The sequence below is a fragment of the Aythya marila genome (assembly GCF_965140915.1).
Source record: "Aythya marila genome assembly, chromosome: 18".
NCBI lineage: Eukaryota > Metazoa > Chordata > Aves > Anseriformes > Anatidae > Aythya > Aythya marila.
The window spans coordinates 3,838,369-3,862,222 of NC_139059.1; the positions used below are offsets into that span (position 1 = coordinate 3,838,369).

General features: G+C 52.8%; 3 protein-coding genes across 6 annotated transcripts in view; 2 read left to right on the forward strand and 1 right to left on the reverse strand.

The window, feature by feature from the left end:
* The first annotated feature begins 7 nt into the window (after positions 1 to 7).
* On the forward strand, positions 8 to 4,762 carry EME1 (essential meiotic structure-specific endonuclease 1). Of its 2 annotated transcripts, XR_014318719.1 has the most exons (9): positions 8 to 742; positions 830 to 957; positions 1,140 to 1,232; positions 1,680 to 1,801; positions 2,256 to 2,382; positions 2,968 to 3,083; positions 3,809 to 3,998; positions 4,095 to 4,207; positions 4,298 to 4,433. XR_014318719.1 is itself a non-coding variant. In XM_082774576.1 (8 exons), exons 1-8 carry the CDS (start codon positions 121 to 123, stop codon positions 4,472 to 4,474), a joined length of 1,575 nt encoding a protein of 524 aa, XP_082630702.1. In that variant the 5' UTR covers positions 8 to 120; the 3' UTR covers positions 4,475 to 4,762. The 2 variants fall into 2 exon arrangements, 1 of the variants encoding a protein (XP_082630702.1); XM_082774576.1 differs by lacking the exon at positions 4,095 to 4,207 and having other exon boundaries at positions 4,298 to 4,762.
* Positions 4,763 to 6,475: 1,713 nt separating this feature from the next.
* On the reverse strand, positions 6,476 to 11,284 carry LRRC59 (leucine rich repeat containing 59). Of its 2 annotated transcripts, none has more exons than XM_082774589.1 (7): positions 11,027 to 11,284; positions 10,618 to 10,677; positions 9,946 to 10,104; positions 9,500 to 9,604; positions 8,744 to 8,816; positions 7,907 to 8,080; positions 6,476 to 7,286 (listed from the first exon to the last, which is right to left on the reverse strand). In XM_082774589.1, the coding sequence occupies exons 1-7, from the start codon at positions 11,129 to 11,131 to the stop codon at positions 7,042 to 7,044; spliced, it is 921 nt and encodes a 306-aa protein (XP_082630715.1). In that variant the 5' UTR covers positions 11,132 to 11,284; the 3' UTR covers positions 6,476 to 7,041. The 2 variants fall into 2 exon arrangements, with proteins under 2 accessions (XP_082630715.1, XP_082630714.1); XM_082774588.1 differs by having other exon boundaries at positions 11,009 to 11,282.
* A 1,846-nt stretch (positions 11,285 to 13,130) lies between these two features.
* The window catches only part of ACSF2 (acyl-CoA synthetase family member 2), a 39,745-nt gene continuing 29,021 nt past the window's right edge, over positions 13,131 to 23,854 (forward strand). Inside the window, exons 1-2 of one of the 2 annotated variants that reach the window (XM_082775043.1) lie at positions 13,131 to 13,348; positions 20,912 to 21,107. Coding sequence is in view for 1 of the 2 variants with exons in the window: in XM_082775042.1 (XP_082631168.1) it covers positions 14,026 to 14,093; positions 20,912 to 21,107 (264 nt within the window). In the remaining variant the exon portion in view is untranslated. Of the gene's footprint in view, positions 13,349 to 13,956; positions 14,094 to 20,911; positions 21,108 to 23,854 lie in introns of those variants that run through there. The other variant, XM_082775042.1, reaches the window with a different exon arrangement.

Below are 23,854 nucleotides of genomic sequence, written 5' to 3' on the forward strand. Positions count from 1 at the left end.
CTCTCCCGTGGACCAATCAGCGCCCAGAGCGCGCGGCGTGCGCGAGGGCTCGGGCCAATCGGCGCTCAGCGCGGCAAGCGCCCGCCCGCCCTCCCGCTGCCTCTCCTGAGGGGAGACAAAATGGCGGCGGCCGCGGGGGGCGCTGAGGGGCGGTCGCCGCCGTCAGGGCCGTCCCCGCGGCCGGGGTCGCCGCCTTCCCCCGCGTGGGGAAGCGCCGTTGTGGTGCTGAGCAGCGACAGCGAGCCCGAGGTGGTTCCTCTGGCCGAGCGGGTGAAGAGGAGGCTGCCCCGCGGCCGGCCCTCGGCGGAGGGGAGCGCGGCCCTCAGGGAGAGGCCGTGTGGGAGCGGGCAGCGGCCGGCGGCTGGCGGCGGGGGGCGGACCGGCACGGGCGGGGTGCTGGGGGCCGAAGTCGGGCCTTGGGGAGGCGCAAACGGTGCCGGAGGGGCGGAGGGGGCGGCTCCCGGCCTGCCAGAAGCTGCCCTGACAGAGCCCGAGGCCCGGCCCGGCGGGTCCCCGCCGAGTGGAGGCAGCGCAGAAACTTCCCCGGTTCCGAAAAGGAGAAAATACAGCCAGAAGGAGAGGGAGGCGATGTGCCAGGCTGCGTGGCAGAGGAGAAAGGAACGAGAAGCGCGGAAGAGGGAGCAGGAGCAGGAGAAGGAAAGGAAGAAGACCCTTGCCAAGATACTGAAAGCTCAGCGGCCGGGGGAGTGCCAGAAATACATAACGGTGGTGCTGGATCCAGGTGCTTCTCCCGGCTGCCTGCCCCTCCCCTGCCTTGTGCTGGCAGTTGGCTCTTGCCGTGGAAGCCTGACCCACGTATCAATTTCAGCTATTTTACAGGTAGAAGGTGGTGCACAGGTCCTTGCTGCCTTGCAGTCGGCAAACTATTCCTGTGTGGTTGAGAGGCAGGCTGTTCCCTGCAGCATCACCTGGAGGAGAAAAGCTGTGATACCTCAGGTGCGAGGACAGAACCTTGTTGTGCTTGCCCTTTAATTTCTGTGTTATTTGCACTTTAGCAACCCACGTGAGCATCCTCCGAACTTCTCCCTGTCTCAGAGCTCTGAGTGGGAGAGCCAGTTTGAGTGAGTTTGAGTTACAAACAGAGTGATGCTCTGGCTGTTTGGTTTTGTATTTGGCAGACTGAAGATGGTGACGAGTGGACAGAAGAGCCAAACGTCCTGGTTCTGCTTCGCTTGGAGGAGTTTTTGTCCATGGTTCGCGGCTACAAGCAAGTAAGGCTGCTTAGGGCTGTCATGCTCACTGAACGTGCCTTGCTGAGAGGGGATACTTGTCATCCCTTTTCATGGGATGGTTTTGATGTGGGATGAAAACCGTGGTTCCAGTAGACCATAAGTCTTGTTTTTAGAAGCCCGTACTTGATCAAACACATCGGGGCTGTATAATGCAGGGTTTTGACAAGCTTTCTTTCTTTTTTTTAAAATTTGTTTATTCACAGATTTTTAAAGAGATAACGTTGTCCTAATAGATACTCCAGGTCAAGTATGTTGTGGGTTGGTTTGGTCGGTTGGTTTGTTTTCTGCCATAGCTTATTACTACCTCAAGTATTGTCTGTTTGTCCCCAAAGAGCCCTGTGAGCAGACCTTTCCATCTGCAGAATTGGAGCCCTAGGTTCCTGGGGTTGCCTGCGTAACTCAGTATGGTTGTGTTGATCTTTGCAGGAGGCCCAGGGCTGTGCAGAAGGGCAGAAGGAGACCTTGCAGAGCTTTGTAGCTCAGGTTTTGAAGAAAATGCCTGGGAAAACTTTGGCAATGACAGTAGTTGAAGTAGAAAAGTATTTCAGGTGAGACTTTTTTCCCTCCAGATGTTTCTGCGTTATCTCTGGCCTTGCAGAATGCCACAGATGTTTACACTAACTCTTTCTAGCAAAGACTGGAGCGTAACTAGTGTTCCTACCCAGAAGTACTCCACTATTTTTTGTGTAGGAACAGAAGCGAAGCTCCACTGAGTCTGTCACCGCAGTGACCAAGGGCAAATAGCTGGGGAAGAACATAAGGATGGCAAAAAAAAGTCCCAAATACCTCCTTGGTGTGCTTTTCTAGTTTTCAAAGAACTGCTGCTGAGGAATTTTGTTAATCAGATATAATGCTCTTGGATTTGATGGTCCTTGATGTTTTCCTTAAAATTCAGGGTCCCTCAGTAGGGGTTGTTGGCACTAACTGGTCTCACACTCCACAGCAGCCTGGTCCTGCTGCTTCTGCTGAAGGGAATTTCCAATCTTATCTTTGTTTTCTTAGATGTCTCAGAGCTCAGTCAAAAAAGAGACTGCAAAAGGCAACAGCGCACAGAAATGAAGGAGACGAGCAGAGGAGAAAGGAAGTTCAGGATTCTGGCCTGGAGATAACCAGGCTGGATGTGGAAGAAGTGAGTGAGTACCTTGAGAACAGGCAGGCAGCTGTTGTCTCTGCTGTCTGCCACCCCTGGAACATTTGACCCGATCACACACTTTCCTGGACAGGGACCTTCAGCTTTCACTAGTTTATGTGCTGTGGACGGAGCTCTTTGTGTTCAATTCCCCGCCACTCAGATACAAACCCGCTCTCCCCTGGTCCACCAGGTTTCATTCACCTTAATTTTGGGCAGGAAAACGTGAATCTTGGTTAGCATCTCTCACACTTCGTGGCCCACTGGTAAAGCCCGTCACTGCTGCCCTGGTGGCCTGCGTGTAACAGGAGCCTTCCACCGAGGGGCGATGTCAGCTGGATGGCACTCGGCTGCTATTAAGGAGTCAAAGCATCCCTGAATACGTCTGTGCCTTGAGCAGTTTCCAAAATGGGGAGGGAGTGGGTGGTTGTGACTTAGAGCAAGATGTTATGACTCGTTGTTTTATTTTTGTGTTGTTTTGGTTTTGTTTGTGTTTTGTTTTTTTTTTTTTTTTTTTCCAGACAGGCGTGGGGTTTGAGGTTAGAAGGTGAATTGTTCCATTGCTGTTTCCAATGATGTTCACAGGCCTTAGTGGATTTGCAGCTGTGCACACAAGTCCCAGTCACTTTTTTTGCGAGCTGGGAGGAGGTTGGAGAGTTTGCCACGATGTTCTCAAAAGCTGTGGCTGAAGCACCGTACAAGTGAGTAAAGAGATGAGGCATGGGCCTATCTTCTTTGGAAAGGCTTTGCTCTCAGGATTCCTGGGAGGGAGCAGCAGGGGTGAGGACAGACCCTGATTTCAAGTTGTAGTCTCTTGGCATCAAGCAAAGGTCTTGATCTCAGTCTGATTTTAAGAGTGGGAAGGGGATGTGAGTAGGGCTGAACTCACAGTACGAGCCTTTCCTCCGTATGTAACCAGGAGAGACATTATCGAGAACGCACCATTTAAATGTTCAGCTGATAAAGAAAGACAGCAACACGCTACATGGTGAGAGCGAAGAAAACCTTCTTGTGTAGTCTCACACAGCCTTAGCATTCCTATCACAGCAGCTGCTGTAAATTACATCTCAGCCATGAAAAGAGATGTCTTTAAAAATGACATCTAAAAGAGTTTGATTATCCCTGGCAGTCAAAAAGTGAATTCTTGTTTACCACTTTGTGTGCGTGTTGGCTTCTGGCAGAATTGCTCCCTGCTACAGGATTGTTTCTTTTTCAACAGGAAATCTGGGCCTTAGACTAAGAACTAGGTAATGCGTGTAGGCAAAACAGGGTCACATTTCTATCATTTGATGCCAGTGGTGTCTGTAATAGCTTGGCACAAGAAGAGATGCTCTCTCTCTCTGTCGATGTGATAACAGATACAGGAATTGATTTTTTTTTTTCTTTTTTCCATGGCTTCATTTGCATTTCCATCCCTTGTCTGTAGGCGACAGCAGGAGAAGACGGGGTTCTCTTTCTACTTAGAGAACAAGTGGTGCAGAGGCGTGAAGGTGGATCCCTCTGGAAAGGGCCTCTTTGAAGTCTGGAAAAGGCAGATACAGCAGTTTAACCGGGTCAGCCTGGAGATGGCCGAGGCTGTTGTGACTGCATACCCTTCTCCTCAGCTTCTGGACCAGGTAAGGCTGCTTCAGGAACCCTGAGGCCTGTGTGCAGACAGCCAACTACTGCAAAGGCGGAAGGAATCCTTTAATTGATAACAATTTTGATAACAGTGATTCTGTATGAGCTGTTTAGTAAGGTAGTGAAGGAGCTGACACCTTGGTACCCACACAAGTGAGATCTGGAGGGGCACCAGCTGAAAAATGAAGGCGTAGAGCTGTCACAGGTGCATAGCTGGGATTTTTTTTTTTTTATTATTTTCTTTGAGCACTGGGTGCAAATAGTTGATGCCATGGTTCCTTTGTGTTGCTTGTAGGCCTATAGTAGATGCTCCTCAGAGCAGGAGCGGGAGAACTTGCTGGCTAATATCCTTGTGCGCCGCGGTGAAGGTGTGACAGCCACCTCCCGCCGGATCGGACCCGAACTTTCCAGGCGGATCTATCTGCAGATGACTTCTCATGACCCTGATCTCTACCTGGATGCCACCGGGTAGCCCAAGTGAAGGAGGATTTTGTGGTTTCCCTGGTTTAAATATTCTGCTCCCTTCTGGGAAGACGTGCTTAGGTAACACGTGGGGTCATCGCTGGTAGTTTAAAGATTTTAACCACGTACAGTCTTTTATCATGGTGGAAGAAATTTGGATAACCGTGCGGAATGGCTGGGGTTCACACACAGACGGTGAATGTTTTCTATAACAGCGTGCGATGGACATGCTTACTGCACTGATGGTGCCTTTCTATTTATCAAGAGCTCTTCCTAGGAAATAAATCATTTTGTACGATGCTTTTCGTTGCTTCTTAACGTGCTGTCTTGACAGTAGTCAGGTGTGACCAGATGACCCCCAGAGGTCCCTTCCCATCTCAAGCCATTCTGTGACTGTGGTATGTCTCCTGTTGAAAGGAGTGTTTGCTGCTGGTGTCCTAAACTGCAAGTGGTTTTCTTCTCTCTTCAGTGTGAAAAACACGACTGAAAGCGGTATGGTGCTGCCGCAGCACCTGCTCTAGTGAGGGGGAAAAATTTACCTCACAAAACAGACTTTTTCAGTTTTCCGCTGTGGCAGATGGGAATGAGTAAGACTAATTTTCGGATTTAAATTTAGACTGCCCTGATGCAGTCTCCAGACAGCTTAACCTATAGAGGGTCGTGAAATCTGATTACATGTGTTGGAATTATGAGATCTAAACAGTTGGCAGAAAAAAAGCTTGCTTTTAATTAGATTGGGGACCACGCTTGCCTAGCCATGAAGCCATCAGCACTGATGTGCACCAAAGGACGGTTGAGGTCTTGTGCTCCAGAGGCACTTAGTGAGATGAGAGCCGAGTGTGAATTTGTGTGCGTCCAAAGCATGGAAGTCACCCTTTGGAAGGGGGCAACATTTTTCAAATTAAAAAACCCTGAGCGATGACAGCTTCACACACTCAGCAGGTACCTTTGTGCAGCCAGAAGCATACTTCTGACCTGAACTGATAAATCTTTATAGCTTTGCAATTGTTATCATACACAGCGCTCTCTCTTAGATAGCAGAGCAGCAGATTCCTGCCAGATGCTGAGAGGAATGGATGCAGAGGGGGAATGTTGCTTTGAGTGCTGTCTGCAATGTTTCTGAACATTTCCAGATAGTAACCAAGGATCTTTTAAAGACTATAGTGAGTTAAATACCAAAGCTATTTCGAGGAAGCTTGGAAAACATACATACTGCTAAGCTAGAGAGACTGGCAGCCTTTCCTTCCCTTTAGCTTAAATGGATGCTGTTGCTTTCTTCTGCAAGGTTGTGAGAGAACTTATCGCTGGCCTATGGAAAGCTGAGGGCTTACTGTTTGAGTGATGACCTTGATGCGAAATGCTATGGATGGCTTACTCGTGGCAATGCAGTAAGAGTGGAGCAGAGTAATTGCCGCTCCTCCTGGCAGTGCAGTGCTGCAATCAGCAATAAGGCCAGGTAGCAGCGGAGAGGGAGCCGTTCTGCTGACTGATGTCCACGCGTCTCAGCGGAGTTTGGAGCGTGGCTATTCTGAAACCTGCACTCGCACCATTACGCCTGCACTTCAATTGGTTTTAGTGCTCGTGAACTCTTTGAGGACACGACCAAGTTCTGTTTTGTTCTTACAGAGATTATTTATAATTAATAGGCCTCTGTACAGCTGAGTTTTCTTCTCTAGGTACGAACTGCCAAACCTCCCAGCCTTTGCAGCAGCAGTCCCAAGGTGAAGTCCAGTTCTGCCAGGCCGTGTGTGATGCGGCAACAGCGCCATCCAGTGCTGCCACCCATCCCCTGCCTTTCTGTGAGGGTCAGACCCCCTCTAGTTACACAAAAAAGTCTGCAGACTGGCAAGAAGCCCTTCTTAAGCTGCAGCTCCTTTGTTGGCACTAGCTGGCTAAAACGAGCGGTTACTGCGTGCAGTCAGAGGTTATTTTTAAACTGCTAAAATTGCTTAACTACAATGAAAACAAGGGGTGTTCTGCATTAGCAACATAAACATCCAGTGGAGACAAATTGATGCGAAAACTGTTGTATTGAAAATTCTCAGCTTGTTTTCAAGAGTACATCAGCTTCTTCACTCCAACAGAAGGACGCACAGCCATGCCACAAACTTGCAACTGGTCCCGGAGGAGGCCTACATATATCAACCCCATACAGCCATATCACTGATTTTTAGCATTAATAGAAGTGAGAGCAAGAAATGGATATGTATTACAAAACTTACGCCTCCATTATAGAGCTATAGCTACCTAGATAACTGTAAGGCTTTTGTATTTCTTTCCCCTGCTCCTATAAATTAGCAACTTTCTGTATCTCACAATCTAGGTAAAAATTCCTTGGAGGCAAGAAGTATTAACAAATTTAAGCAAGTTAATCTGGGCAAATAAGAGCTTACAGGCCAACTGAGAAACATGCACAGCAAAGATGATCCAAACAATAACTCTGCTCTACGTGGAGTGGACCAGCAAATCGATGCTGACTGATTAGAAGCAGTTTCATCAGAACACAATTCCATAGGAATTCTGGCTGCATGGATGGTGGAAGGAGATGCTGAGGAAGCGCGTGCCCGTCCCGGACGATCACTGCTGCGAGTTCTGGTGTAGCAGATTTTGCAGGGCTTTATGGTTTTGCACAGCAGCTACAACATCCTCATAGAGAGTGTTCACGCTGATGCACAGCGGCTGATGTCGTAGCTCTGTCAGCTTGCAGACAGCCAAGGTACAGAGGATGCACAGCAGCGCCAGCAGCAGGACCCTCAGCACTGACCGTGACCAGGAGTGCTTGTGCCGGGGCAGCTGAGGAGGACGAGAACTGGAGGCGGGCTCTGCAACAAGAACATTGGCAAGATCAAGAATGTGAGGATTTAGTCAAATATCTGTAACGGTTACATTCAGAAACGTGCTGCTCAGGTAATGTGCTTTAGCCTGTGCTATGGTTGTCTTATGAATCCTCATCACGTAACTCTGGTCGATAATAAATGCACAAGACCTCCCTACTTACATGAGAAGTTTGAGATTTTCACTTCTGCCCATGAAGGTAAGGGGAGTAAAGCATCTCTGTGTTGCATGAGATCTGTTTTTAACCATATAGTTCACTATATAGTTCAGTACATCTAAGAAAGGAGTGGAGAGAAGTTCTCGAGAGTTCTTCAGTTCACCCCAGATACTGCAACTCTCTCTTCCTCAGCTACAGCTGTCCAGCTGTAAGGCTTCTAACAAGCTGTACTGCTGCACTGTTTCCCCACCATTCCTACTCTCTCAGTACCTGGGCTACATAAAAGCAAATCTGGCATCAAAAAGAGGATGCAGACTAAAAATATGTTGCAATTCTATGGCAGTGGTCTTATTCATTCTCCTTGGCTTATTTTGCCTACGCAGTGCTCAAGGCATACATTAAAATATCACACCACAGTCTTTATTTGGACTCGCTGTGGACACTACTTACTTCGGGTTTGCACGGTTTCTTTTTTAGTTTTCTTCTCCATCTCCTGTTTTGCAGCTCTCTGGGCATCGTACTCCCGTCTTCTGCGTTCCTTTTCTTCTGCCTTCTCCCGCTTCCTCAGTTCCCTTTCTTGAGCTTCCCTGGCTCGCTGTTCAGCTTCACGCTTCTTCTCCATTTCTGGGGATTAATAGGAAGCATTTTCCTTAATTTAAAGGGCTGTCATTGCCTTCTTCCTTATTATTTGCTTATCTGTTCCCAGTTGGAATGAGGAAACAAATCCCTGCACAGGATCCTGGGCAACCTGCTGTAGCATGGGGACCGCACCCTTATACCTTTAGCTATTCTTTGATTCTGTGAAGTTAAATAATCCCTGTGGTGGACTTTTGTTTGTTTTTGTTGCTGTTTTTTATTATATATCTTGCTACCTCAGATTTAGGCTTCCCTTAAAACAAGTTCTGTGCTCTTCTTTCATATACTTTGTGTGCAACCCACAGAACGTTCCAACTAGGGACCTAACGTGTCCCATTCCTGGACGTGTTCAAGGCCACGCTGGATGGGGCCTTGAGCAACCTGGTCTAGTGGAAATTGCCCCTGCCTGTGGATCTTTGAGGTTCCTTTCAACCCAAACCATTCCAAGATTGTGTTGTTCAGGCAACAAACAGCACAGTGATCCCAGGCTATCTTTCTCCACCTGGCTCTCCTACCCTAGGACTCCCTGATAGTTACAAACACAAATTTCTGCCAGTTACATCGATTGCCAGCCAGCGGGTATTTGTATGTGGACATGTTAAAGATTGAGAACAGAATTCAGCAAGGTGTGTGTGAGGACTTTGTGCTTACCTCGCTCTGCTTGGAGCTTCCGTTGTCTTTCTTGGTCCTGCTCAGACTGGATCACTTTCATATGCTGCAGTACCTTCAAGGCCCAAGAAAACAATCTGAGAGCTCTGCAGAAGGCTCACTGCATAGCCAGTTCAAAATAGAACAGCTGGAGTGCAGCTGAGGACACTCGGCTGGGTCTGACCAGCCCCAAAGTTTGCACACAGCTGCCTTAGCCCTGCAGGTACAGCTCTGGAGAGAGCTCAGCCCTTCCTGCATGAGCCTCTGCAGTTAAGAAACAGGTCTGTGTGTCAGAAGAGCAAATGTGGCAAATGATGCGAGCCAATACAGAGGATCACAGAACAATTTTGGTTTCAGCAAACTGAATTCCTACAACGAGCAGCACAAGGCAGTAGCACAGGCACAGATTTTTAACTATTCTTGCTCCACAACTCCCAGCAGTAACTATTTACATGACCCTGTAGTTTCCCAGAGCTTCTCCAAAGATTTTTGTACTCTGCTGTACTCTACACAGGGATTATTTTGTCTGAGTGTCCCTTTGCTTCCTTGCTGATGGAGGAGAGTCCTGCTCAGCCTGGTGTTTTCCCTCTCTAGGCACGGAAGCAGTGAAGTCAGTGCAGTGAACCAGCACCTCACTGGCTAAAGAAATTTCAGAGTGCTGCAGCAGCAGCTGCCCAGCTTGCTAAGCAAAAAGAGGAAAAGCCCTCCACCGACAGAGCTAAGTAAGGAAAAAAGAATAAAAGCAAGCAGGTTCCTTACCCTGACAGCAGCCTGTTTACACTGCTTCTCGTCCAGGCAGTCGCCGGCTACTTTAGCTAGAACAGGATCCAGGGGATTGTCCTTCAGATCCAGCCACTTCAGGTTCTGCAGGAAGGAACGACAAAGGGGAGGCTGTAAGAGCACACAGCAAGCAGCTGACCACAAGCAGCACAACACTCCTGAAATTATTTAAGAGATCCAAAGCAGAAGCAAAGAGCCACTTCGTAAGAGTAAAACAGGTATGGAAGGCAAGCAGAGGGCTCAGGCAGAGGTGTTTTCAATAGATGGGAGATAATTTCCACTGAGCTGTGGTGCAGAGACAGCTGAATTTTGGAATGGGTAGGCATCAGGATGGATGCTTTACCAGAGAAATCAACTTGAGAAGGATCACAAGACCCTGGCTCGCGTCCCAAAGCTTTACGTAACTGCCCAGCAAACAGCTTTACCTTGAGCTGCGCGAAGCTGACTGGCAGGGTGACTAAACGGTTGTTCAGGAGGTCCAGATGCTGCAGATTGACCAGGCGGCCAAAGTCCAAAGGCAGCTGTTGCAGGCGATTTTTACTCAGGTCCAGTTTCACCAGGTGCATCAAACTACAGAAGTCTGACTAAAAGCCAGGTACAAAAAGCAGAAAAATCCGGTCAGCATCTTAACGAAGGAACCTGAGCAGGGAACGTGCTGGGATAGGCTGCGCCTTGTGTAAGCTGCAAATCCTCAACTTAGCCCAGGAGGGCAGCTGGAAGAAAATCTCTCGGAAGAGCGAGGGAGGTAGCAGTGGGACGGACAGGACACAAACCGAATGTGGTGATGTGCAGCAGGACAACTGAAAACCGAATTCCCACTGCCAAGGAAAGCGGTCTGTGTTCACGCTGGGATCCTTTGGCAGGGATTTGCTGCAACCTCTCTGTTTAGGTTGCCCTCTTCTCTCTCGCTAGGTGCTACCTGCCTCAGTAAAAGCTGCCCACCTGTACTAACCCCAAATCAGCAGCAGTGCCGTTCAGCCACCCCAGGAGGAGCAGAGGGCCATTTCCAAGCCTCCCAGTGAATCTCTGCTTATCTCTCCTGAATATTTCCTAGCAGACCTTCCTGATCTTCACAAAGGCTCCCTCCAGCATCTTACCGGCAAGGAGATGAGGTTGTTACAGGACAAATCCAATACAGTTGCCTTGGGAAGTGCAGCCTGAAAGAGAAACAAAGTACTTGGGCCCGCAGGTAGATACAAACCCGGCCTGCCCCTGCTACTTTTCTTGCAGTCTTCCCCCCCAGCCCTCAGCTTCCTCCCCGAGGCTGTTCCTTACGGGGTCGGGACTCAGCATCCTGCCTTTAAAGCCGAAAGGCAGGATTCCTGCGCTTACAGCTCGCAACCTCTCCCTACCGGGAGGCGCAAACCCTCCTCCCGGCCACGTTACCAACCCGCAGGCCAGCTCGGCCACCCCCGGCCGCAGCTCTCGGCTCTCCCCGAAGCCCCCGGGGGGCACCAGGCGGCACCTCCCCGCTCGCCAGCCGCTCACCAGCTCCCTGACGGGCACCTCGCTCAGATCGCACAGGCTCAGGTCCAGCTCGTTGCCGTCGAGCTTATCCTTCAGGCTCCCCGCTTTGCCACCACCACCACCACCGCCGCCTCCCCGAGCCATGGCCCCGCCGCGGGCGGCGCTGCGGGAGGCGCGGGGTCGGGGGGCGGCGCGGAGCGGTGCGGAGCGAGACAACGCGGAGCTGCCGGGCCAGGCCGAGCCACGCCGCTCCCCGCTCCCCGCCACCCACTTCCGCGGCCACGTCCTCGCTCCGGGACCGGGAGGGTCCCCAGCGCCCTCTGTCGGCCCGGAGCGCCGCGCTCGGCTCCCCCTCTCCTCCTCCTCCTCCTCCTCCTCCTCCCCGGGGCCGCAGCGCTGGCCCCCGGCTGCTCGGAGGCTCGGAGGGGGGCTCCGAGGGCTCCTGCGTCCCCTCCTCACCGGCACCCGGCTGCTGCTGCCGCTTCGGAGCGTCCTCACCAGCACATCGTGGCCAAGCTGAGCGATCTGGGCACTGGGTGCCTTGTTTCACTGGTGCCATCGCTTCATTCTCTTCATGGTGTCCATAATCCAAGTGCCACACTCGTTTTTTTGTGTCTTTTTTTCTTTTTTTGCACCAAGGTGTTTCTCTTTACAAGGAGGAATTCTGCACTTACTCCTCCTCCCTTTATCCAGAACTCCAGCACTACACAAAGTGCTCTCTTGCCTCGCCTGACCCGCTGTTGGGAAAGTCAAAAAAAAGGAGCCGGGGACAGAGCCAAATGGGTATCACCCAGTAATGGGATTGCAGCGAGTACCAGCCTCGGCTTTGCTGGCCCCTGTGCAAATTGTGGTGTACACGGTCGGGCACAGTTGTTCAGAGCTGCTCCAGCACATCCGCCCCTCGGGCGCCTTGGTGAGGCTTTGAGTTGCCTCCAGGCCTCTCCCAGCACTGAGATCTGCTCACCTCAGCGCAGATGGAACTGAGATCACAGGAGTCTGCGAGCAAAGGCATCACAAACAGCAGACACGGATTCGTCTCATAGAAACGTAATGAAATTTGCCTGAAGCTGACGTGCTCCCACCCAGGAGGTTCTGGAGGTTTACAAAGCAGGTTTTTGCACCTCCCAGCAGCAAGCTGACATTACAGAGCCCTCCTGTGAGAAAAGCGAGGTCTGCTTACGCAAGAACCTCCCCAGTGCCTCAGCAACTTACAGAGGGGACCTGGGTGAGACCTTTTGCACGTGTAGAAAATACCTTCATATGTGCAGGGCTGCAGAGACTGGAACGCCTGGAGTGTGTGCCACCTATTGTGATTAACTTCCAGGCAGATTTTTAAATTTATTAGAATTATTTATCACTCGGTGGCGCGTGGAGTGTTACATGCCAGGCTGCCATCTCGAAGTCTCAGGCTTTGACCATCTCAGAGGGACGTACCCAGACCTGAAGGTCACGTTAACTCCCGTGCAATTCTTTAATACCTAACCGGCCTTCACTCAGTAGCCGTGATCCGAGTGGGGAAAGAAAGGTCAGCCTGAAACTCAGCATGACTTCTGTTTGTTTGTTTTTAAGGTGAGGGTTTTTTAGATCACAGTTGTGTTTTTTTTTTTCCCCTCTGTGGTTAAACAACACCGAGCACAACGCTGATGCTCCGGCACTACAGATACAGCTAACTGCACCGGGCTTTGCTGCAGCAGTGGAGGAGATGACTTCTGGCCATGGCTGTCAGGCGGCCTTACAGCATCTCCAGAAACTCACCTAGTGCCTGATTTGAGCGGGACTGACATGTGCAAACACCTGTGTGTGTCTAACAAGCCTTCAAACCTGCACGAGGCAGACAAATCAAACCAAGGGGCACATCTGCCTGCTCTGCAAGAGAAAGGGTGGAGGAACAGCAAAAACACAAAGAGAGGGGGTCGGGGGCTGGAGGAGATTCCCACTGCTTTGCCCAGTGCCCTGTGCACAGCCGCAGCCGATTTTGCACATTTCAAAGACAAAGATTTCCCCTCCTCCAACCACAGAAAAAGCAGTCACTGCTACCACCGAGCAAACTCCTTGTGCTTTGTGAACAAGACGCACACGAGGGAAAATCCAAAGCCTGTTTCGAAAACCAACCAGCCGGGAGGGGAGATATGGCGGCAGTCAGCGTTTCACTACCGGGCCGTGTTACGAGCATATTTTATGGCTTTGATGCCTCAGACACGCCGATTCTGGGGCCAGTACCAATTCCCTTGCTCATGAGCCCTCTCGTGCTCAGCACAGCACAGCGTGCCGTGCAGACTCTGCTTGCTGAACCCGCATCCACCCGGGCAGAGTGTGGGAGGAGGACCAGAAGCGGAACGAGTGCCGGCGATCACCCCACAGGTCAGTGGCCGAGCGAGAAACAGCCCCGTGCTGCCAGCGCTGTTTGGCTCCTGCCTGCGAGGCCATCGAGGCTTCAAACACATCCCCAGCCCTTCCACCAAAACGAGCTGGGCTTTGCCACCGTGCCACGCCGTGCCCCAAAAGCCTGTCGGTGCTGTCCCACGGGGGACAACGCGTGTGCCCCAAAAGTGTCAGCGCTGCTGTGGGGTCCCCCATAGCCCGCCCGGCTCCGGAGCACCAGGTGCGGGGTGGTGGTGGAGGCCAGGGGGGCGATGGGCAGGGGCTGGGGGGTCCCAGCACCCACGCCCCCCACCCTGGGCCACGCAGCCTTCCCCTTGGGGCTCCCCCATCCTTCCTTTATCTGCTCCCCCTGCTGGCACCGCCGGGGGGGGGCGGCGAGCCGGAGGGAGCGCTGAGGGTCCCCGCATCCTATCCCATCCCACCCCATCCCACCCTACTCCCAGGAAAGCACCCGGGGGGGTGCCGAGGGTGGCCCCTTCCCTAACCCAGCCCCTTCCGCAGCCCCCCGGGGCCAGGCTCGGCCGGGACCGAGGCGGTTCCCGGTGCGCACCGCCCCCGCCCGACCCAGCCCGGCCCGGCCCGGCCCCCCCCCAGCCCCGGCCGCCGCCGCCGCCGCTGCCACCGCCCGGCTCCCGGCTGCCGCTGCCCCCGGCCTCATGGGCATGGCCACCGCCGCCCGGCTCGCAGCGCTGCCCCGCCGGGCGCTGCTCCTCCTGCGGGGCCGGTAGGGACCGGGGAGCTCTGGGGGGGCTGCGGGACGGGGGTGGGGTTGGGGCTGGAAGGGACCTCAAGGGGCTGGAAGGAGCTATAGGGGACCTTAAGGGGCTGTAAGGGACCTCAAGGGACCCTAAGGGGTTGTAAGGAGCTATAAGGGACCTTAAGGGGCTGTAAGGGACTTTAAGGGACCTCAAGGAGCTATAAGGGACCTTAGGGGGCTGTAAGGAGCTATAAGGGACCTTAGGGGGCTGTAAGGAGCTATAAGGGACCTTAAGGGGCTGTAAGGGACTTTAAGGGACCTTAAGGAGCTATAATGGACCTTAAGGGCTGTAAGGGGCTTTAAGGGGCTGTAAGGGACTTTAAGGAGCAGTGGTGCAAGGTGGGGGTAGAGGGGACAGGGAATTTGGGGGTGGTCGCAGTGCAGAGAGGTCAGGTTCAGCTCGGAGTGCTGGGGGTTTCCTCTAAGCATGTGTCACTGTCTCCTGGCTTCCCTATAACCCTCCCCAAAGCGGCAGGAGACAGGGGCCCTGTCCTGGGGGGGGGACACAAGGGGCAGGGATGAGGCCAGCACAGTGTGCAGAGGGATGGGAGCGTGTGCCCGGGGCTGGGCAGCTGGGCAGCAGCTCCCTTCGTGCTGCAGCAGCAGGAGATGGACCCAAGGGCTTCTCCTCTTCCCCCAGCACCCTGCCGTGAGGGCAGCATCCCTGCTGGCACAGGGCCCTGCAGAGCGTGGGCAGGGTGCTGAGGGGCAACGTGGTGCCAGCCGGTCCTTGGCACTGAGGAGCTCTGGAGCCTGGCCAGTGATTGCTGTTGTTCATCGCTGCCTCTCAGAGCGAGTTCTTGGGAGAAAACAGCAAAAGGGAAAGAACTGATCTGGAAAGGGGCTTGGGAATATTAGCTGAAATTCAGGGAGTCGGCCTCCCGAGGAGGCATGGCTTGCAGCGAGTGACTCCACAAGGGGCAGCTCTTGCTCTTCACACAGAGGTCCAGGTGTTTCCTTTCAGCTGGGTTCAGAGAGGGAGTGAGGTGGTGCCGGGGCCAGGGCTGCCACCACAAATACTCTTCTCGAGAAACGGGGTCAGAAGAGAAGCAAGGCAAAGTTTGTTGCGGTTTGGGCTCCAGACTAGAATTTCAAGTGGGACTGAGGGGCAGGAGCCCAAAGCAGTGGGATGCAACGCAGATTTAAAGGAGTAAACTCCTCCTAGGAACAGAAACGTTTTTAAAATTCTGCTGTTAGTATCGGGCAGTGCTTGGCCTTCTGGCAGGAAGAGGGCGGAAGGGAAAGAGGCGCAGTGGAGAAAGTATTCTGCTGTCTGATGGACTTGAAATCTGAGGACTCCGTTAAAGCTTTGGAGACTGTCATTCCTCAAGCTAAAACGAACAAAATAACCAGTAATCAAACCCCATTAACCCTCAGTCAAAAGAGTTGCTTTAAAGAGCAAGGAAGAGGCAAGGCATTGCAGGGCAGAGGTAGCTTTCACCACCCTTTTATTGCAGTCGCGTTACGTAAAAGACCCCAAAGTTGTTTCAGGGTGTTAGAAATGGCTCAATCTTCAAAATAGGATTAAATAAAAAAATAGGATTTGTTAAAAGAATAGAGGTAAGCAAACAGCGCTGGGTGCACCGGGAGTCTCCACTCCACCAGGACGCACCTATTTAATCCTATTTTGAAGATTGAGCCATTTCTAACAAGGGAGATGATCGTGGTCGACTTCCCAGAACAAAGGAGCTGGCTGAGGAGCCCGTGAACCTCTCCAAACGCGACCTCTGTAGCCGGGTTCAATTTGAAGCCACGGGAGGGCAGAGCCTTTTATATAGGTGCAGGGGGAATGCCACAGCTCAGGTCAGCGTCCCTCCCGGTTGCAAAGCTGGAGCTTTTGGTGTACTCCCTGTAGTGGGACAAATGGTTACAGCGATGCCTCTGCCCCGTGCTGCTCTTCTGATAATTTCTATAGAGACAGGAAGAGTTAAAGGTGAAAAATGAAACTGCTTATCTTCTGTCAACAGCGATAAAATGTTAGCCAGGAGTGCTTTATTAAGTTTGATGGCTTCTGCTGCTCACGGCCAGGCAGGAGTGCCAGGATCCAGCTGCCAGGATCCAGCTGCCCGCCTTCCTTCCACGCACGCCAAGGAGGGAAGCTGCTTTTCCCCAGGTCTCTGTCCAGTTACGCTGCTGAACTCTGAAGTTCCTAGAGTGAGGGGCAGCCTGGTGATGAGCTTGGCTTGTTTGCAGCGCGGCAGGCTGCTTGCTGCTGGAATGTGCTGCTGAAAGAGGGCACGCGCTCCCCAGGAGTAGCGTTCATCAGCGTGCTGAAACCCAGGAGCACGTGGAGTTTATTTGCTCTCCTCCAGCTGAGGCAGGGAGCTGAGAGCTGCCGTAGGATCCGAGCGAGGCCCAGCAGGCTTCGTTTATCTCCAGCAGTGCCAGCTGTTTCCTAGGGGAAGGTGGAAGGGGAATTATTTGTCTTCTGTAACAAAGAGGAACAAAACCAAGTATTTCTAAATCCTTTGGAGCCCTCTACGTAGAGGCCTCTCGAAGCACTCTCCCAGTTCAACACTCGCTGTTGGTTCTGGCACCTCTTTCAGCACGGTGCTGCTGGTAATTGAGGGATCACGTGCCTGCCTTGTTCCTTCCATGCAGTGCCTCCAGAGCCCTGCTTTGCTTTGTCCCACACCTCTCTTTGACCCACACCACGGCCAAGAAATGCGTGCTATGGAAACGCTGAAGCTCTTGCAACATCAGCCTGGAATTCAGGGAACTCTGACAAGTGACAGCTGTGAATTTTGCTTCTTTAATGTTTCTGCAGAGGCTGTGCGAGGAGGCACTTTGAGAAGAGGTAGTGGCTCCGGGCTATGAGCACGAGGCACCTTAGACCCTAATTTTAAAGCTGCAAGTGAGGGTGTGAACGGCTGGGACCTGTGAGAATGAGCTGCGCGTGTTCTCGCACCGAGGCTAACCGTTGGCTTTTCGCAGAAGGATTTTGAAGTGCCGGGCTTTATAAAGAAATCTTTCCCTGGTCTTGGACATTCTTTCGTCCCCGCGTTTGGGGGCAGGGAGGGAGCTGTGAGGACTGGAGGAGGAGCTGTGTTTGGCTCTGGCTTTGCGTGTCATGAGTGAGGATCGGGCCCTTCAACTTTTCTGCACTTCATAGGGACTGCAGGAGGGACTCCAGCGTTTGCACAGAGAAAACAAACCATTAAATATGGAGGGAGGGTGGAATTCTGCTTGCTGGGAGGTCAGTGAAACCCTCTGGCTCTTCAGGCCTGGAAAAAAAAAGGAGAGTAAGAGCAGGAGGCCTGGCCTGGTCTGTGCTTTGTCAGGTCCTGGCGGTGTGGGCTGTGCAAGGAGCTTGGGAGAGCAAGAGGCCGGTGGCAGAAGGCATGAAGCTGCTTCAGCTCTGGACCCTCTGCATTTGGACTGGATTTCTCACAATTTTCCTTTCTATCTTCAGTCTATTTTATTTTTTTTTTGGTCAGTCACATGCTAGGGAAAGATGGCAGAGCAACTTTCTGTTTTGTTTTTTTCCCTGCTAATTAGTAACGCTTCCCCTGCTCTGCGTCCCAAAAGGAACCGAGCAGCTGATGAAATGCTTCTGTTTGCCCAGCAAAGCCCCGAGCCCTCAGCCCACTCAGCTCGAGGTGAGCTCCGGGAGGGCACTTGGTGAAAGGGCTCGTGCGCAGCCAGGTCAGCGTTTGCTCTCTGCCCCCAGCCTCCTCTGCCTTTTACAGGCTGCCTGTGGGAGCTGAGCACGGGAGGGAGCCGCTTCTTTGTGCTGCAGCTGGAGCTGTGCTCAGGGACAGGTTCTGCTTCCACTGCAGCTGGAGGCGACCTGGCTTCAGAGAGGTGAGGACGTAGTGCCCCCAAGTTAATGTCGTTGCAAACAGTTCGTGGTTTCCTCCTCCAACGTGCCAGAAACTGCAGCGGCTCCTCTAAAAGCTCTCTCCAGCAGCACAAGGGCTTACCTGGTCACCGACAGCAAGTGACAATGGCTGCGGTGGTTTTTATTGCTTTGTTAGGAACTTTCCTCCTTCCCTTGGGTTAGGGAGAGATTTCTCAACCTTTATAAAAGGCTTTTGTTCTTCAGAGCTCTCTTTCATCTCCTGGTTTTTATACCTGCCTTGCCCAGGAGCTTTCAAACAAGAAATGATAATTCTCTGTGATGTTTGCTTGGTTGTGGCCTCCCTTCTCCTTCTCTGGTGACCCTTGTACAGCCTTAGTGTAAATTGCCCTACAAGACTGCTAGAAACGACTGCCTGAGTGGGGTGAGCAGGAGCTGCAGAGCTCTCCATCCCCGGAAAGGAACGGGGAAGGAGGCTCAGTCACCGCTGAGCTCTCAGAGCAGAACTCCCTGCCTGGAGGCTAAAAGCTTGTTCTGTGCTCACCCCTTAGAGGAAGCAGCTACATGCTGCTGCTTGCATCTCGTGGGCAGGAAGGCAAATCTCCTGCAGTGAATAGCACCAAGTCTTTGCAGAAGGTTGGCACCATTGTACCCAGCTGTTATGTTATTTCAGGCTGCTCTGGTTTTTTCCTCTCACAGATCTGCCCCCAGCTTTAAACACAGGACCTTGCCTCAGCACCGTGCGCCCCAAACGTGTTCCTTAACCCTGTCCTTCCTGGTCACCTGCATCGGGGACGGGGAAGCTGAGAACCTGGAGGAAAGCAGGGAAGAAGTGAGGACGGAGGCAAGAGAGCCCAGGGAGGCCTGCAGGGGGCTGGGAGGCTGCTTGGGTGGAGGAAGGCTCAGGGCAGGAGCAAGTGGTGAGAAAGCAGGGAGAGGAGTGGCAGCACCTGCATCTCTGCGAGCTGTGGTTCCAGGGGAGGCTGCGGCTTTTCCACTGAGCGAGGCAGCTGGTGGGCAGACCTCAGGGAAAGCCAAAATGATTTGAAAACACTTTTCCTGCTGCCCTGCCCACATCTCTCCAGTTTGGCCTCAAATACAGTTCCTCTGCGCCCCTCTCAGGTATTTTGTCCTGCCATTTCTGCCGAGGTTCTCTGCTGGAACACCTCCCCTGTTGTCCTCCCGGTGTTTGTGGTGGGTGTAGGCTCCTCTACCCCGCATGCCTGCTTTATTATCTTTGCAGCTCCCTCCCCTCATCCATCTGCTAGCTCCTCGTTTTATTGATGCCATCCTCAGGACCATAAACTCTCTCCAGTGCACTTCACAGAGACAGTGAAGTGCTCGCAGCCCGCTTAGCGCTGCGTACACAGCCCCTGACTTCGCCGGCTCCTCTCGGGTACAGCTCAACTTCTTTGAACTCCTCTAAGCAGTTTTTATTCTGTGAGATGAGAATTTCCTGTTCTCTGCAGGCCTTCTAGGGGAAGGTTCAGATGACGTCTCTCTGACTTTGATTTTAGGTTTCACTTTCTCAGTCATCGGCTCTTTCCAGCTGAGGGAAGCCAGTCCGGGGAATTTGCCTACACACAGGTTTTCCTGCACACCTTCCACGTTATTTGCACCTTTTCGTATTGTAGCAAGATCAAAGCCATTTACAATCTCTCAGGAAACTGCCAAATCAAGAACCCGTCCAGATATTTAGAGATGCCAGAAGCAGTTTTCTTTGTTGCCCGAAGGGAGGCAAAGGAAGAAATGCAAAACCCTGCGCTCGAGGGGAATAACCTCAGGCACCAGGACGTGCTGGAGGCCACCCAGCTGGAAAGCAGCTCGGTAGAAAAGGCCCTGAGGGTCCTGGTGGACACCAAGTTGAACACGAGCCAGAAATGTGCACTTGCTGCGAGGAAGGCTAATGATATCCTGCACTGCCTGAGGCAGAGCATTGCCAGGAGCCTGAGGGAGGGGATCCTTCTCTGCCCAGCACTGCTGAGGCCACCCCTGGAGTGTTGGGTCCAGTTCTGGGCTCCTCGGGCCAGGGGGAAGATGGAGAGAGCCCAAGGAGGGGCTGGGAGTGGAGCTTCTCTCTTAGGAGGCTGCAAGTACCTGAAGGGAGGCTGCAGAGAGGACGGAGCCAGGCTTATTTCTGTGGTGCCCAGCTCCAGGAGAAGAGGCAGCGGGCACGAAGTGAAACACAGGAGGGTCCTCTGGACGTCAGGAAGCCTCCCTTTACCGTGTGGGTGACCGTGCACTGGCACAAGTTGCCCGGGGAGGTTGTGGAGTCTCCGTCCTCAGACACATTCAAAAACTGCCTGGATGTGGTCCTGAGCAGCTAGTTTTTGGTGGTCCTGCAGGGGCAGGAGGCTGGAGCAGGTGACATCCACAGGTCCGTGCCAGCCTCAGCTCCTCTGTGATCCTGTGATTCTCTAACAGCCGACTGCTGAAATGCTGTTGGAGCTGATGCAAAGCAAGAGCTGTCTGCTTACCTCAGTGGGATGCGCTGTTTGCACCTCCTGAGAGTGAGCCCTTGAACTCTGGGGAGGAGAAAAACACAAACAAACACCTTCCACCTTTGTCTGGTGATTCGGTTTGGTATTTTATGGTCCTTCACCTGGGTGGAGCTCAAGGCAGAGAAACTGAGGCTGGAACAGCGCAAGGAAAGGCTGTAAAAGATGACCCAGGGATGAACTGCCAAGACTTTTAACCCTCATGCAGAAACTCCTGGTACTGCAGGCAGACTGATAGGCCTTGCAGGCAGGGAGGGTTGCATTGATGGGTTATATTAAAAAAAAAAAATACACACTCTTTTGTAACCAGAGCCCTGCTCTGAACCTTGTGGCTTAGGAACCGTTTGGGTCTTAGATTACAGCGTTACCACGGCGGTGAGGTAAACTGGGATTATCACCCCAGCCAGGGGGCAGGGAGAGCTCTGGGGGTGTGCGACAGCAGAGGAAACCCTGCTGGCATCTATTTCATACCTTCTTTTCCTTCACAGTGCCCTGCACACAAGGAGACCTGCTGCGTCCCAGCGGGCGACCAACAGCTATGTCCAGGGGGCCGTGGACATCCCGCTTCTAAACAAAACCGTGGGCCAGTGCCTGGACCAGACGGCTGAGCGCTTTCCTGACCGTGAGGCCTTCGTCTTCGTCCGAGATGGGGTTCGGAAAACGTTTGCTCAGTTCAAAGAGGAGGTGAGCGTCTGCTTCGCCTGTCAGGGAGCCCAAACAGCCAGATTCTGGCAGCAACAGCTACGGTGGAGGCATCAGAGCTGGCTTCAGCCCTTAGCTCAGCAGGGAGGTTTGTCCAGTGTGCATCTCTGGCCTGGCCCCGAGCCCGCAGTAACAGCATGGCCTGGGTGAGCTCATGAGGGGTGTGTGCTGCCTTTGTCCTCCTTGTGAGTCATGCCCCGTGAAGTGCTTACTTCACATCTCAGAAGGAACTTTTGTATTTAACAGATAGTGGCTGTAATTGGAGTGGGCTGAGTCATGACGTTTCTGTCACCCGAGCAGACTCCAGCTCTTGTGTCACTGCGCTGACTTGCAGAGCTCCTGAGCGTGTCGGGATTTCTGCTCCTAGCACGAATGCAACTGTCAGCAAAGTCGAGGGCTTTGGGCTCCCCGTGCTGCACTTCCAGCGAGGAGCACGGGGGTGCCCCAGGAGCCAGGAGGGGACACAGGCGGGCCAGCTGAGCCGGGCTGCTCAGAGGGATGTTCCCCACCACAAAGCCTCAGGGCTCAGCCCTGAAACTGGGGGGGCTGCTGTCGCCTGGGGACAGGCTGGGCATCTTTCAGAGGGTGCTGAGCAATGTCATTGTGCATCGCTTGTTTTTAATTCTTTTTTCTTTTTTTCTTTTTTATTAAACTGCCCCTCCACCCACGAGTTCCTGCCCTTGTACCCCTTTCCGATTCTCTCCCCCATCCCACTGGGAGAGCAGTGAGCAAACGGCCTCGTGCTGCTGAGCTCCCTGCTGGGTTAAACCCCAACAGCCCCTGTGGCACCGAGCGTGGGGTGCGAAGGGTTGGGGTAACGGCAGGTCTGAGCGGAGTGTGTTAGAGAGAACAAATTTGTTTATAATTAGCTGTAATTGTATTTGTTTAATGCTTGCTGGCCACCAGGGTGATTTATTTGCTCTCAAAGTTTGCTGTCAGAGTTGTGTTATGTAACCCCTTCCTTGCTGGGCGTGCTTCCTGTTTCGCTGTTTGTCATTGCTTTAAGGTGGCTTCTGGTTTTATCACTTTGCTGGGCTGTGTCACATTGGCTTATGAGACAATAAAAGTACCGGTTGTGAGCCTAATCTGGTATTTGCACTCAGCATTTCCATCATCTTTTTGCTTTGGGAACTGTTTCTTGGAAACTAGTAACGATTACACATTTTCCCTTTCTCCTCGGAGAGCCAGTCAGTGGAGGAGATGAGGGAGGACGCTCTCCCCTTTCTCTCCCCCTCCTCTTGAGATTTTGGGGTATCCCTGGGCTGTGCAAATCAGCCTGGTCCTATTGCTCTGCCTCCTGATTGTGGGTTAAGAATACCCTTAAGAATATCCTGCCCTGAGGCAGGACAGTTCTGGGTGACAGGGTGTGTGGGATTTAGCACAGTTGTCATTGTCACCTCCAAGGGTTACGGACTTCCCGTGAACAAGTGTGGAAACCTACAAATAAAAAATTGACAGAATCTTTACCAAAGGTGTGCCCTGCCCCTGGCAATGCCAGAGATGTACAGCTTGCCCCACTGTGCTGGGGTCTGCTGTGCACCTAGCAAATGTTGGTCAGCACCATCGAGCGCCCTCAGGGGAAGAGAATGCCTCGAGATCGGATCCAGCCCCTGCACCAGGTGCTGCGGCAGAAGCAGAGAGCCAACTCAGGCCAAAAACAGTGGAAGCAGAAGTCAGCTGGTGGGTAAGGAAAGAAGCTTATCCTAGGGTGAGCTGCGAGATCTGTGAAGAGATTTCAGCCGTTGTCCAGGTGAGCACGTTGTCACCTGGCTGCTGCGATGCTGGGTTAACGGGGCCAGTAGCATGGAGTTAAAGGGCTGGGAACCCAGGCAGCGGGATCCCTCTCTAGGGAAGGAGGCACTGACAGGGCAACTGGAAAAGGGGCAAAGCCCTCACGCTCTGCAGGTGACTCCTGCAGGAAAGGCATCCCTCAGGGCACGTGGACACCATGGAGAGGGGCATCCAGCACCCGAGGGAATTAGCCATGCTGGAGGTGCTTTCCAGTGACCTGGGCAATGTCAGAGGCCCAGATGAAGTCAAGTGCGTGTGATCCGTGTGGCAGAACGTTGTGTGGAGCTCACCGTTGCTGTGCACCAGCTCGCTGGCAGTAATGACCTGGGAAGATGGAGAGGAACCAACGGCGGCTGCGCTGGCTGGCCAACACTAGCAGTACAAAGGAAGTCTTTTTCCTCTATTTCCCTGCATGTTGGCTCTGGAGAACCTGATCCAGCAGCTTGAAGAGAGGCAGAATATGCAGAATATGCCTTTTCACCCACCCATGTGGACCAGTAGCTCAGCTATTAGGAGTAAGCGTTCCTCTGCTCAAGAGAGAGTATGTAGTAGGCAACACCACGTGCCACCCTGTGGGTTTACCCGTGTGACCGCGGGGAGGATGTTTGCAGAAGTGAAGGCTGTCAGCTGCCTTTGGATACTGCTGAGCAAGTAAAATGCCCAGTGCTCTGTGTCTGTCCTGGAACGGGCTCCCCAGGGCCGTGATCACAGCAGCGAGCTTGCCAGAATTCAAGAAGCTTTTGGCAATGCTCTCAGAAATACAGCTTGCTTTTAGGGTGGTCTCGTGTGGAGCCAGGAGGTGGGCTCAGTGATCCTCGTGGGTCCCTTCCGTGTCAGGATATTCTGTGATTCCATGACACTGACTTGTGGATGATGGCAAGTGCCCTGGGAGAGCGCTCACAGCAGTGGAAGCAGAGCAAAAGCAGCACAGAAGCAAA